Source organism: Pelophylax lessonae, assembly GCF_965119305.1.
Source record: "Pelophylax lessonae genome assembly, chromosome: 6".
NCBI classification, from domain to species: Eukaryota; Metazoa; Chordata; class Amphibia; order Anura; family Ranidae; genus Pelophylax; species Pelophylax lessonae.
The window spans coordinates 174,362,176-174,378,150 of record NC_138773.1 but is presented as its reverse complement, the minus strand read 5'-3'; the positions used below and the strand labels follow the sequence as shown (position 1 = coordinate 174,378,150).

The 15,975-nt window shown below is 41.1% G+C and overlaps 1 protein-coding gene across 1 annotated transcript in view; it reads left to right on the top strand.

Annotated features, from left to right (window-relative positions):
• DNAH7 (dynein axonemal heavy chain 7) overlaps positions 1 to 15,975 on the top strand; it is a 368,896-nt gene that overhangs the window by 211,200 nt on the left and 141,721 nt on the right. Inside the window, exon 34 of the mRNA XM_082262147.1 lies at positions 5,165 to 5,350. Within this exon, the coding sequence (XP_082118273.1) occupies positions 5,165 to 5,350 (186 nt within the window). The remainder of the gene's footprint in view (positions 1 to 5,164; positions 5,351 to 15,975) is intronic.

Here is a 15,975-nt window from a genome sequence, read left to right as displayed (position 1 = left end):
TTTAATTAGTTATGGAGGCCATCCTCCAAGATTGCGGTGCTAGCCTGAAAAATTACCTTTGTGTCCTGTGCTAGTTAGCTGAAGGGCACTCTCCAGTCCCTTATGTCTCACCTTTGTGGCTAACAAAGCCTGGAAATGTGACCTTTGGAATTGAACTTTGCTACCCACAGAGCACTATCCAGATTTTGAGCAGTGGCATAACTTTTTGCTTTAACCCAGTCTTTGATAACTCACTTAATGGGAAAGGCCATCTGGGCTAAAGCCAAAACAGCTACTTAATGGGTAAAACCATTTTATTTAAACTGTGGACCCCCCCCCCCCCCCCGTTATCCACCTTAAAGTGGTTGTAAACCTCGGACATGAAATATGAACAAAACACCTCTTTCTTTCTCCATTTCCATTTCTCCATCCATTTCTGAAATTTACAAACTTTTCTGTACTGAAGTTTGAACTACGGTTAGGTCACCCCTAGTCTCAGATTGCAATTGGACAGTGAAGAAGCAGAAGATTCATGAGGTCACCTCTCTCCTCTTGTTAGCATGTTATTTGTCCTGTATTGTTTCTTTTTTTTTTTTTAATCTGTTTGGATTTCAGCTTTAAAAAGAGGATGGTTATAATATGTGTTGGAAAAATAAAAATGCAATCAGAACTTTCTAAGTTTTATTACAGCAGTATGTTAAAATATACCACTCATGAGGAGTATAAATGTTTCATATTCAATTTTTATTGAAGAGATTCCAAAAATGAAATTTCAGCCAGTAAAAGACAGATTGCTCAATAACTGTAATATTATCTCTGCAAGCATTATAAATGAGAATTAGATATCGCATGGACATAAATTGTATTTAGAAGTATGACTACAAAGAAATACACGGTCTTAGATAAGAATGAGTCTTTTATGATCTAAGGGAAAAGAAAAAACAGTATATAGTTAAGTCTATTAAAGTCTAGAAAACATTGTTTGCAGAGTTATCAACTCAAGATTTCTGCTGTAATAGAACATTAGAACAATCAGCATTTTTTGCTAGAAAATTACTTACGGTATAACCCCTAAACATTACTTATTTTATGAAAGCAGAGGCCCTGGAAAAACAAATGGTGGCTGTTATAATTTTATATTTCAAATTGTATTTACACAGTCCTGTATAAAACACAAATGTTCATTAACAAATACACTTAAATTAATTTTATTGCACAATGTAATACCTAATTATTTTGGTAAAATATAAAAGATGATGCCGAATTGAGTAAATAGATACCAAATATGTCAAGATTTAAAATTGCGCATGCCAGTGAAATGGTAAAATTATTATACCTATAGTTGTCCATAGGTGATATTTTAAAAGTATGCTCTCACTTTGATGTTTGTGGTGATACCTCGCATGTGTGGTGCAATCACTGTTTACATATGAGCACCGATCCTATGTGCACATTTGAATGTATGCATGGAAGGGGGGGAGGGCAGTTTATTTATTTATTTTTAAAATTATTATAATTTATTAGATTTCAGGTTTTTTTTTTTCATTCAACTTTATTGATATCACAAGAGAGTGAACAAGCCCCCTTAAGATATCTTTGGGCAGTGACAGGGAACTCTTTATGGGGACATCAGGGGTCTATTAGATGTCTCCCCTGCCCTCCAAGGCAACTGATCAAACACAGATCTGTTTTACAGACATACACCAACCCCTTTTTTCCTTTGAATTTGAAATCAGAGGGTCCATCACACTTAGCATCAATCTGATGCAAATGTCTGCTGTTCATTTCCTTGCCACACAAATTTTCTATAGCCATTGTAGCTCAGGAATACAATTTCAGAATTTTCACTGGATGGATCGCTGCCCTAACCTACTACATAGAATTTCCCCTAAAGTCCCTGATGTTTGCTGGCACTGCTTTTTCCACCCTGGCATAATGTTCAATATCTGGTGGGAATGTCCATTGTTGAAACACTTTTGGGATGTAGTCTTTAATGTGTACACACTTGTGATTTCAACTGAAATATCCAGGGCCCCCATTTATGACACCTTGTTACCTATCCTTGATTAAGAAGGCCCTCCTGTGCTTTTTCCTCATAGCATTGACAAAATGATTTCAGTGGACTCCTATAGTTTTATTGGTTCTATTCATATAACATTATTAGATGTTCGTGCTTAGTCCATACATCATTTTTCATTTCTTCCACTGGCTCTTTTGCTTTTTGATTTTTATCTGCTTTATGTCCTATTTTGAAACCTTGTAGTTTAAAAACTATAAAAAAAAAAAAAAAAAAGGCCACTGAAGCTCCAGTCAAGTTACTTTGTCTAGTCTGGGGTGAAATCTTTTTACTGAAGGCAGAAGAAAGTATTTCCCAGACTCCATTCCCCCAGTGATCACTTACAATGCAACACTGTAACTTTGTAACCAATCACAGACATATGAACACAGCCAAAAACTTCACAGGCACAAGAATGTACATGATTGTGTCATGAGCCAACATCTTAGACCATAAAGTAGATACTGACTCTAGATGACCCTGAACAAAGCTGACTCCAAACCTTTTGGAAAGAAAAGAAGATAGCATTATAGTGCTGTGGCTTCTGTGAGAGGAGATACCTGTAATTATCACACTTACACTTTACTTAACAAGCATGCACTTTAAATAAAAAATACCTAATGCTTGGTCCACTTTACCTAGAAAAGCCTCTCCTGTGCCTGTCTGTGATTTAATTTAATATTGTTATTTGGAGAAATCCTTGGTTAAGTTCAGCTAACTACCATTCCAGTGTCCAATGAGGCTGCTTTGGTAGCGAGGGTACTCTCTTTGGACAGAGAGATAGTAGTTGGAAAAGTAGTAGAAAAGTTTAGACCTCAGTTGGCTCATATACAGGACTTTTACTTTTAAAACTTGGAGTACATATTCACTTTAAAGTTTTAGAATTATTAACTAAATAGACTGGAAATGAAAAAAAAAATGTAGGATTCTTTATTAGGTTAAACATGTTCATGCACACAAGAATAAATAGATGCTAATTGGATTGTACAGTGATCTGCATTATTATTAAGGGATTGACACATTGTGGTTGATTTACAAAAGAAGTAGAGCATATTCACTTTACAAAGTCAAATTTTACTTTTCAAGGAAATTGTTAATTGTTACTTAGCTCATTAAATGTGGTGAAAATTTGCTTTGCAAAAAATACCAGCTATCATGCAAGGAAAAGAAAAAAAAAACAGTATTTTTGCTTGCACATAATTCACTAAACTAGGAGAGATTCCTTGCAAAATGAAAATTGACATTGCTAAATGGATAGCCTAATTGACATTGGTAAATCACATTGACCATAATTTACTAAAGGAACAGAGCATGTTCATTTTCAGAGTGAATTTTCACTTATCCTAGCGTATGAGGTAAAACAAAGTTCAAATTCATGCAAAGATAACCCGACCACATGTAGGGAAAATTAAAGCAACAATATTTTTGCTTGCTCATGTTTGATTCTAGTCAGCACAATTTTACCATATTCACTTTGCAAAGTGAACATTTCATGAGCTTGAAAATAAAAATACTTCCTTGGTGATGTGTTTGTTGGAAGGTTTATCTTTTTACTTCATGCATCCTGCTTGGACTGTTCATTTTAGGTTTTGAATAGATTGGGGATGGATAAGTAGCAGTCAAGTTTGTTGTGTTGTCTCTGACCTATTTGAGAGACTTAAGCCTGGTACACACGATGAGAATATCGGACGAATGATAAAATGAAGGTGTTCCTGCAAGAAAAAGAGATTAAAGCACTATTAAAATATATTCCCTGATGAAGACACGTGTCCCTGTGTCATCACGCGTAGGGGAGGGGCCCTGGACGGCAGCTGCTGATGCTCAAAAGAGGAATAGCATACAGAGAGACTTAATACCCCTACCCCGTTGCCATCACACATCACATACTACTGTCAGAGGCTTTTCATGTCTGGTGCACTCTAGCACCTGGAGAGTGTGAGTACAATTTTATTTGAATAAATTAAAGTTTTTTAAAAGTTTTATAAGCACTATTGGAGTTCCTTATTTTTTATGGCACATCAATTGATCGCTATAAGGGGAGTCTGTGCAGAATAGGACCCTCATCTGAGGGGATTAATCAACTGTCTATGGCCCAGAGAAGGATGATCCTTAAAAGGTTACACTGCGCTGTGAGACTGAGCTTAATTGCTGGGTCACTGGAGCTGAGGTGAGGACCCATTCACATAGGGTGCTGAGGTGAAGGCGTGATTCTATACGGAAGATCCGATTTGACACTCTTTGGTACATTTGGAGTGGACTGTTCATTTGATCACATTGTCACTGGGAAGTGCATCATTTAATTGATCACGGAAGAAACCGTTTTCAGCACTATAGTCACTTTTATGAGCTTATTGTTTACTAGATGGTTTAGAAACACTTGGACTTATTATATTCATTTTTAAGGTTACGCATATTTATTCACCATTTTTTTATCACTATTTTGCATGCTTTTAACACCTTGGTTACTTTGGTACACGTTCTATATATTTATATATACCTATATATTTATTTATCTATTTATTTCATATTGGGCGACACTATCTATTTATTTATTTATTTATCGGGCGAATGATAGTCCATTTTGTTTTGCATGCTAGTTTCATATTAAAAATGAAGGGGTTACTAAAGTTACGAAATTTCTCGTACAACAGAATACAACTTTGAAAGTGATGTAATGTATTGTATTGCAATGCATTCTTTCATTTCTGGACATGCATGGTCTTAGTCTTCTGATTTTTTTTTTTTTTTTTTAATGAATACTGTACTGATTAAATTAAAATTTTACATTCTGGTATCATATGAGAAAATTTTTCTTGTTTGTTCCTTCGGATACTTTCACATATACTGTCGTGAACGGCTCTCGAAAGCTGTGTACTAACGATCAGATTATCATACAATCGCTTCGAAAGCTGTATTTTTCATTTGATATTCTTATCGTGTGTACTGGACTTTAACTTCCTCTCCTATCCCTTGACCACACATGAAATAGGGAAAATCTTCCCATTAGTGACCGCAATAAAAAAAACAACCAAATGTCGTAACCCTCTTTGCTATTAAAAAATGATGCTTTGTTTCTGTGTGCCTTCTCTTTTTCTGACATTCGTATTAATTAAGCAACTCTCTTTTTAGGTCGACTTGTGCAGCAAAAAGCTTGATCGTGCAGAACAATTGATTGGGGGTTTAGGTGGTGAAAAAACAAGATGGAGTCAAACTGCAATAGAGCTTGGAAAACTTTATATTAACCTTACAGGCGATATCCTAATTTCTTCTGGAATTGTAGCTTACCAAGGCGCTTTCACTTCTAGTTATCGACAGGTAATTATATTAGAAAAAGTGCTTTGAAATATGTAGACCAAAAAGGGTGAGATATTTTATAGTAACTTAGATATTTCTTACTCCCCTCCAGGGATTCATTGTTGAGACCAGATATAAAATGTTTAGCTATTGTCAGTTTACCACTACCATTTTTATTATGTTCTGTTGCAACCTATCTTTCTTTATTGTGCAAAGAAGTTACATGAGCAATATAAATGACATCTAATCTTACAATGCAAACCTTACAGTAGTCACAGTGAAGAAGCACGAACACAAAGTAGACACCTAATTCTATCTTGGGGATTCATTAATACAAAGTGCTTGGCTTTCCGCATACAGTAAATGTTTGCAAACTAATGTTGACAGCTGTAATTTGAAAATGTTAAAATAGGGCCCTGGTGTTTTGGAATTTCAGTAAATGAGTATACTTTATAGCAAATATTTATTCAAAACCAAACAGATGGGTTGGGTGTTTCTGTGTGTATTTTAGGGAGATAATTTGTCATTTTTTCAGCTTTAACTTTCATCTACCAGGTACAGTATCTCCCAATTGTCACCACACTTCTAAGGCCACTCCACCTTGAAGGTCACACTTAAGAAGGGTTTATGTATATGAAATCTAAAGCATCCTTTCTTTCTATTTTGTTTTGTTTTTTCTCTTTTTTTATTCTCCTACCTCTTTTAAGTATCTCATAAGCAGAGATCCAAGGATATACAGGTATCAGTTATCATTTGTTTTATTGTATATTTGTAGTGTTTGTGACCGTGACACATAAACCATACATGCAAATCACAACCATGCTGGTTCAACAAATTTTATTGGTAAAGGTATAGAAAAATCATATGGCTGGGGTAGATCAGAGCAGTCCCAATACTATTAAGGCTCCATGCACACTGGCTTAAAAATTGCTGCTACTACAGGAGTTATGTGTTCTGCCTGTAGAAGCTGCTCAATGTTAGGCTATGTGTCCATGCACATTAGGGGGATTACAGGCATATTTTGAGCTCAACGCTTAGAGGCAGGAAAAAAAAATAATTCTGGTTTGCATTTCTGATTGGAGTTTACTGGCAGAACTCTCCTAAACTCTTCTAAACTCTGTACAAAAAATGCTCTATATGAACGTTTTTTTTCTGCCAGGAGAACTGTTGTTTTTTTAAGCCCAGTGTGCATAGAGCCTCACTGCTTGGCGCATCAAAGTGTGCTTCCACAAGTCTTAGGGATACTCTCACCTAACCACCCCCTCAATTAAAATACTCGGGATCTAAACACTCCTCTTGATAAGTATGTACAAACACACAGCTCCTAAAAATACCAACATTATTAAAGCGGTAGTATCCCGCTTTTTGACACTTTTACCTACAGGTAAGCCTATAACAAGGCTTACCTGTAGGTATAATTAATATCTCCTAAACCGGCACGGTTTAGGAGATATTTGCAGTGCATGCAGCCGCTCACGCGAGCAGCACATGCGCTCTGAAGGTCCGGGGGGACCTTCAGTTTTCCTAGCCGGCAGCTTGCCGGAAAATCACTCCCGCGCGCATGCGTCATCGCGGCTCCGGCCAATCACAGCGCCGGAGCCGCCGAACCCGGAAGAGACGCTTCCAGATCATGGCGGCGCCCGCAGCGATGTCCGGGGGTCCGCGTCGGGGCTTCCTTCTAAGGTAAGTAATGCATAATGAGCTGGTATGCGATGCATACTAGCTCATTATGGCTTTGTCTTGCAGGTTTTTTTTTTTTTCATTTTCGGGTTTACAACCGCTTTAAGCATTTTAAATTGCCAGTAATCAGACTTTGCAAAAAAACAAAACAAATTATAAATAGAATATGTATGAAACAATAAAAGTATAAGTATATACCTTCATTGCGTTATGCTACTTCAGACCCATTGGTCTTAGTACATACATTCTTAGCATAAAATCTAAAAGTGTAATTACGGTGTAACCAAATTGATCTCAGAGATGACAGGACATTCCAGGAATATAAACTTTTTCTTCTAATTTTTAGCATATATTATCTAATCGGTGTCTGAGGATGCCTACGGTATAGCTTTTCTCCCATTTTTAAATCTACAACTGATCTCAACACCTTTCTATAACAAGATCTGGAGTTATAGTTGAAATTTATATATGAGATTTGAATGACAAATTATAATACCTAGTACTAATAGATGTAAAGTTTCTTTTTTTTGCATTTCTCTAGAGAAAGTAGATTGTTGCCTCCGTTAGCAGATTTCTATTAGGATTGCCTAGAATGTAGTTTTATGAATAAACTCATAGTTTGAAAACTCTAAAGATATGGCTCTAAGTGAAGTCCAGAGATAATTGTCAAGTGATTAAAATATCAGGGGTGGATTTATTGGAAGACTGGTACTTTAAGAAATGGTTCAATTTCTGTATTGCTACCACTTTTTTATTTTACTAAATTTAAAACTGATATTCCTTTTTCGTATACTGCCCCCCCCCCCACAGGAGTAGGACACTATGAAGAAAAAAAGTGTGGCTAGCCCTAGGCTCAGTCCCAGGGGGTATTTTTCTGGCTAGTCAGGAGAAAGGAACTAGTTCCTTGCTGAGATCTCTGGTCCTGGCAATTTTTTTTTTTTTAGATAGAGATTTTTCTCCTGGTTTTTTCCTCTGGGTTCGACAATCCACTGTTGGACTGGGTGACGGGCTGGATAATCTAGATCCAGTGGTCACCCTAGTCTGGCCAGTGAGCACCCACAGACCTCAGCTCTGCACTGGTTTGGTCGCGACATAGCCCCACCGGACGGGCCTGTCTACGAGTTTAAGACCTCGTGAGAACTCATATGACACAGTCTCAGCCCGAGTTGCAGCGGTCCTCCTGGCCAACAGCCCCCCATTCCGATGGCGGGGGGTTCTGTCTGGAGCGGGGCCTGCCTGGCTCCTGGTATGGTGAGTAACTGTCCCCCCTCCCCCCTGGAGGGTTTTGGGTTGAATGTGGGCTCCTCCTTAGGATGGTCAGACCCCCCAGTTCCCCTCCCTCCTGTCAGGCACCCCCTTTCTCTGTCCCGCCATCCTATCCCCCTTCCACTTAGGCTGGGGCTGTGTGGGTGGTCTTGCCACCTCCTGGGATGGGGGCAGGGTGCTATGCTGATGATGGGGGGCAGGGGGGTGCACCGCTGGCAACTGGACGAGCGGCTGTGCAAGGGGGGTTGTACCTGGATTGGTGCTCTGTGACTAGCCTTCTTGTTGTGCTGCCAGAGCGGTGGGGTTGTTCCTAAGCAGTGATTTACACTTTTTTGTGGGGTCCCCCTGGTGACTTGGACTGTGGGCCCTCCGGGTCACATCCATCCATCAATGCACTGATGGCAGTCCTGGAGTCCCTTGTGTTCCGGGTGGAGGTGGTTTTTGGGTGAAGGCTGCCCCCAGCCTTCCCCTGCCTCACCTGTCTCCTCAGATCCTGAATCTGATTCGGCCGCTGCAAACGTGGGTAACCTTGCTGGGTCTTCGACCACGCCCCCTGAATCTCCAGATAATGAGGATGATTCCGCCGCTTCTGCAACCGCGCATGAAAAGGCGCTGGTGGGCGCACTGATTATATCTGTGCTTGAGACTTTAAGTTGGAGGACCCTGTGATGGAGGCGCAGGCTCCCTTTGGCACTCACAAGCCATCCAGAGCGGCAAAGGAGTTCCCTTCCCCTCCTAGTTTGACAGAATTGTCACTGAAGAGTGGGTACGACCAAGGCATCACCTTGGGGTCCCTAAGCGATTTGCTAGGTGATACCCCTTTGAAGAGTCCCTTCTAAAGAAGTGGACTGTTCCACCGGTGGTGGTTCCTCCAGATTCCAGATTAAACTAGGCAATGATGATTCCGGTTGAAGAGTCCCAGCCTTTAACTACCTGGCTAACAGGAAGGCGGAGACTGTGGCCCGCAATTTGTACACCCTGGCTGGTTCAGCACTGAGGCCGATATTCACCGTTGCCCTGGTGTCGCAGACTCTGACCAAATGAGCTAAGCCTTTACGCCGTTACCTGGAGGGGGGAGTAGCTCCCCCCTGCCTTTGCTGAGCTGGCACACCAGCTGGTCCAGGGGCTGCAGTTTATCCATGATGTCTCTTTGGATGTGGCTCCACTAGTGTCTTAGCTCTCTGTTTCAGTAGTAGTCCTTTGGCGTTTCTTTTGGCTCAAATGCTGGTCTGCAGACCAGACTTCTAACAAAGCCTTGACTGATCTTTCCTTTTGAGGAGATCGCCTCTTTGGTGCTACCCTGGATGACATCATTAAAGGTCTCACAGGGGGGAAGAGTACCTTTCTTACGCAGGCTACTGAGGGCAAGGACCCTCGTTGTAGACGTGGCCCCTTATTCTCGGCTCATAGGAAGTTGTTTCATCCCTCAGGGTGGATTGACAAGGGATCAGAACCCTTTGGGGCCTCCTCTGGAGGATCCAAGCAAACTTGGTCTGGCAAGTCAAGTGCAGGCTTCTCCAAACCCGCGGACAAGGCCCCTTCAGCAGAAGGTGCGCTCTCACCCGTATCTGGACATCTTCACTGGTTCCTGGACCTGTGGACTCCCCTGGTACGAAAACAAGCAGGTCCACAAGGTAATTCGGTCTGGGTACAAGTTCAAGTTTCGTTCTTACCCTCTAGTAAGGTTCTTCCTTCTGACGTGTGACTGTCCCCAGTCTGCTTATAGGCTCTTTTTGGGGCGGTGCAAGACCTTTTCTTTACGGGTGATAGTTCCGGTTCGTACTTCAGAACGTTTTCATGGATTTTACTCAAACCTGTTTACAGTCCCTGGGAGGAGAGGCAGGTGCGTCCAATTCTGGACCTCAAGGTGCTGAACTGCTTTGTTCAGAATGGTGGTTGCTTCCCTGCATCAGGGGGATTTTCTTGCCTCCATCGACATCAAGGACGCTTACCTTCACATTTAAATATGTGTCGTTCTCCATCGCTTCCTTCGCTTTGCCGTGGGAGAGGAGCATTATCAGTTTGTGGCAATACCTTTTTGTCTCGCCTTGGCTCCTCGGGTCTTCACGAAAGTGTTGGCCCCGGTACTTACATTGTTATGCCAATGGGGGATCGTGGTGCTGGGCTACTTAGACGTCCTCCTTCTGTGAGCAGAGTCTCCTATTGCTCTTGCTCTAGTGGAAAACCTGGAAATCACTATACGAGCTTGAGGGAGTTCGGCTGAATTCTGAATTTTCAGCAGTCTGCTCTGGTTCTGTCCACAAGCTGGACTATCTGGGTCTGACTTTGGAGTTGGTCTTAACCAGAGTGCTCCTTCCTCTGGACAAACTCCAGAAACTACAGGCTGCAACTCGTCTCCTGCTGTCCAGCAGATGGTCATCCCTCTGGACTTGCATGCGGGTGCTGGGCCTGATGGTGTCTACCTTCGAGGCGGTTCTGTCTCCACAGTTCCATACAAGGTCTCTGCAAGGGAGATTCTGGCCAAATGGGACAAGAATCCACAGTCTCTGGTTCCTCCCCTTGTATTGTCCAGTTCTCGGAGACTCCTATATTCTCGCCTTTAGTTTTCTCAGTGATGTATTGTCACCGCATATCATGTTCAATGTTTTTTATCCTTGTATGTCATTTCTTACTTGTACGTTTTCAATAAATTTATATGATCTTACATTTGTGCATATACTTTTACTTTTATTTCTTTGATGGTCAATTGCCTAAAAAGTCCCGCCCCCAGGGGAACCCTCTCTCTTTCCATGTTCATATTAGGGATGTTGGCAATTTTCCATCAAGACACCATCGCTCGAGCATAATCTTTATTTTTATTGGACAGTGGTCACCACGGACGCCAGCCGTTTGGGGAGCTGTCCTCGGCAAATATTCTGCTTAGGCGATCTGGACACTGGGATAGTCCAGACTAAAGATCAGTGTCTTGGACCTCCGAGTGATCAGACTGTGCCTGGAACATTGTATGGATCACCTTCAGGGATGTCCAGTGCATATTCAATGGGACAATGCCATGGTCATGGCTTATGTCAGTCCCCAGGGGGGCACAAGAAGTGCCCTGGTGGCTCTGGAGGTAGCCGGCATTCTAAGGTTGGTAGAACGGTTCATTCCAGCCCTCTCCACCGTATACATTCACGGGGTGGGAAACTGGCAGGCGAATTACCTCAGTCGGCAGGTGTTGGATCAAAGGGAGTGGTCCCTTTAACCAGAGGTGTTTCATCAGTTGTATCTCCAGTGGGGCATCCCCGAGGTAGATCTGTTGGCTTCCCAGCTCAACAGAAAGGTCCAGAGGTTTGTGGCTTTGTTACAGGATCCTTTTGCGGACACCACAGATGCACTGGTGGCCCATGGGGTCAGTATTGTCTGATTTTCGCCTTCCCTCCTCTCAAGCTTCTGCCAAGACTTCTACACAGGATCAAGGCAGAAGGGATTCCAGTACACCAATCTGGTGCGGCTGGTCACCAACGTTTCTTGGAAGCTTCCTCTCAGGGAGGGTCTGCTGTCCCAAGGACCAATCTTCCATCCTGCTTTACAATCGTGAATCAGTGTTTCCAACGCTGTTAAAAGCTAGGAAACCTACTTTTAGGAAGATCTTCCGTTGTACGCAGAAGACGTACATTGCGTGGTGTGAGTCTCTTTGGGTTCATCCTCACTCTTGTTCGGTCGCTCGGATATTGACCTTCCTTCAACGGGGGGTTGAGCAGAAACTGGCCTTGAGTACTATCAAGGGTCAGGTGTCGACCTTAGTGGTCTTATTTCAACGGCCTTTGGCGACATACTCCGTTTGCATACTTTTCTTCAGGGAGTTAGGCACTTGACACCTCCAGTGCGGTCTCTGTTGCCACCTTGGGACATCGATTTGGTGCTCTCAGTCCTCCAGAATCCTCTTTTTGAGAATCTTTGGGAGATTCCCCAGCTTACGCTATCCCAGGTGGCCTTTTTGGTGGCTTTCACCTCTGCGTGCAGGTTGTCAGAATTGGCGGCGTTAACCTGTCATTGACCTTACTTGGTGGTTCACAGAAATAAGGTGGTTCTTTGCCCCTGTACATCATTCCTTCCAAAGGTTGTCTCTGATTTTCACTTGAATGAAGACATTGTGTTGCTTTCGCTGTTTTCCCAGGCAAAAACCTCTGAACGAAATTGCCTTGCATGCCTTGGATGTGGCATGGGTGTACCTGGCATCTACGGAGTCTTTTAGGAAGTCAGACTCACTATTTGTGCTCACGGATGGGCCTCAGAAAGGGTTGTCCGCTTCCTCTGCGACCATTTCCAGATAAATCAGACAGATGGTGATTCAGGCCTATTCCATCAGGGGTCAGGTTTCTCCTTTCCCTGTCAAGGTGCACTCTCCTCGGGCGCTTAATTCCATTTGGGCCTTCCGTCACCATGTGTCAGTGATGCAGGTTTGCAAGGCGTCCACCTGGTCGTAGGTGCACACCTTCACAAAGTTCTTTAACCACTTCCATACCGGGCCATTTCTGGCACTCCGCTCCTACATGTAAAAATCATTGTTTTTTTGCTAGAAAATTACTCTGAACCCCCAAACATTATACATCTTTTTTTTTTAGCAGAGACCCTAGGGAATAAAATGGCAGTCATTGTAACTTTTTTTATGTCACACGGTATTCGCGCAGAAATTTTTCAAACTTGATTTTTTTGGAAAAAAAAAGAGTTTTATGAATAAAAAAAAAAAAAACACTCAAGATAGCCCAATTTTTTTGTATAATGTGAAAGATGATGTTACGTCAGGTAAATAGAAACCTAACATGTCATGCTTTAAAATTGCGCACACTCATAGAATGATATCAAACTTCAGTACTTAAAAATCTCTGTATTTGTATGTGTTTTTTACAGGTTACCAGTTTAGAGTTACAAGGGAGGTCTTGGGCTAGAATTATTGCTCTCGCTCACGATACCTCACATGTGTGGATTGAACGCCATTTACATATCTGGCCGTGACGTACACATGCGTTCGCTTCTGTGTGCAAGCATGCAGGGACAGAGCACTTTAACATTTTTTTATTGTTTAATTTATTTATTTATTTATTTTTTTACACTTTCCCTTTAATTTTTATTTTTTTTATCACTTTTATTCCTATTACAAGGAATGTAAACATCCCTTGTAATAGGAATAGTGCATGACAGGTCCTCTCTATGAGACCTCAGATCTCTTCTACAGGCTGGAAAGCCTGAAAAAGAAAAAGAAAACGACCATGGCAGTATAGACAACTGCCAGGCAGGGTGTGACGTCATAACGTTGCGCCCGGGCCTCAGAGTCATAGAGACTGCCGGGGACCATCTGGTCCTTGGCAGTCTCTATGGTGTACTTCCACCTCCGGCGAATTCCTCCTCCGGCCAGCCGGTAGAAGCACCGTAGGGCAGTGGGAGGGGGGGATGTCCCCTCCCGCCGCCTGTAAGAATGATCAAGCGCCTGAACAGCCGATATGATTGTTCATATGGTGCAGGGAATCGCCGGCTAAAAAAGATTATATCTGAATGATGCCTGCAGATATCCCCACTTAAAGCCCAGGACGTCATATGACATCCAGTGGTAAGGAAGTGGTTAAAGTGGATGGGTTGGCATCTGTCGATGCTTCTTTTGGCCGCAAAGTTTTGCAGGCTTCGGCTTTGAGGACCTGATCCTCTTTGAGGGTGTATTGTTTTTTTCAGGTGGGCTCCAGTTGTTTTGGTTGAGCTCCTGTCGCCTTGTTGGCTACGGTTTAGGCCTGGAAATTTTTTGCTGTTCCTACCCTCATGTTTAACACTGCTTTGGGACATCCCAATGGTTATGAAGATCGGGAGCTGTGTCCAGCAATGAATGATAGAGAAAATGTTTTTGACTTACCGTAAAATCCATTTCTCTGATGTTCATTGATGGACAGAGCACCCTTCCCTCTGTGGAGTTGTAATTGCTTGTAACAAAACTGAGTATCTATAGCCAAGAGAGGGAGTATACCCCCTGGGACTGCCCATAGGCAAAGCCAGACTTTTTTTCTGCCTAGTGTCCTACTCCTGTAGGGGGCAGTATAACCCAATAGTTATGAATATCAGGCGCTGTGTCCGTCAATGAACATCAGAGAAATGGATGATTTTACAGTAAGTCAAAAATCCAATTTTTCTTAGGTATTAAGAGTCTCTTTTTTTTATACAGTTGGTTTCTTAGATTTTAATATATATAATATAATAATATGTCTAATCATGGTTCCAAACAAATGGTTTTATGTAAATTGATAGGTCGTTCTCACCTAATGAAAATTGATCAGAATATGAGAATTTCCAGGAGGCACTCTTGATATATTTCAAAGAGGGCTCTTCAAGGAAATAAAATATTTAATTTATCCTAATCATTAACTGAACAAAACTGAAAAATCGAAAAAGGCCCAAGGGTGAGAAATCTATTCCAGGGCAATGTATAAAATAAACTTTATGTCAGAGTTTAACTGATTTAACGGTTACATTTCAGCTGTAACTCCAGACCTTGTTATTGGAAGTCACTGACACAGGTTACATTAGTAAAAAATGTGGTAGAAAATCCTCTGAATTATATAATGGAACCTCATAAAAACTTTACCAGTTCCCTAAGTGTTCCAGTTGTTTTCAGGATTGGTTTGGTTAGAGAATCATGAAGTTTGTAGATTTTATTCTAAATTGCTAAGCCTCCCTCTGCAGCAACAGATCACTGCAATAGTCCTCTATTGCTTGTATATAGTAGTAACCAACGGATCATTAATGTAAAGGAATCTGCTTCTGCAGAAGTTTGTGTGGGGCTGGATAAGGTCCCCCAATCTCATCCAGCCCCACATGCTGCTAATACATGTTAAGTCAGCATTTTTTGCTAGAAAATGACTTAAAGCTTGCAAATATTATATATTTTCTGACAGCAGGTGTTATTCAATATTTTCAGGAATAAATATACTAAAATTAAATTTTAGTGCACACAAGCACAATAGAATACCCAACTTTTTGGTAAAATATAAAAGATGGGGTTGCATCAAGTAAATAAGTAACAAATATGTCAAGAATCAAAATTCCAAATTTTTTCATGGATGGTGCTTTAAAAGCTTTTGCAGGTTATCAATTTAGAGTTAACAGTGAATTATGCCCATAGAATTATTTCTTCCATTCTGATACAACACTTGTGCAATCGCTGTTTAAATACACATGTGGGACTTAAGCTCGTCTATGCAAGTATGCAGAGGAAGAGGATGGGGATGCTTTTTCCATTTTCTTATTGTTTTTATTATTTTGTTAAGATTACATTTGTTTCACACTTTTAATTTGTTTTCATTTCACTTTAGTTATATTACAAGGGTGTGTGTGTGTAACAGGTCTCCTATGCAATAGCATGGACATATGAAAGATACTCTTTATGGAATAATCAGAGTTTTGTTAGACCCCCAATATCCCTCCTGCCCTCCACTACAGCTAATAAAAAGCGGATCACAGATCATGCTTTATTAGCTGAATCCTTGGCTACAGTAGCCATGGAATGACAGTTCCGAAACTGGAAGTGACAAAATTGTCGCCACTTCTGGCTTCATTAGTCAGAGAGGAGATCAAGGAACATGTATTTAACAATATACTGTGTATATATATATATATATATATATATCTACATATATATATATATATATAGATATTTATATATATATATATATATATATATATATATATATATATATATATACATTTTTTTCTAA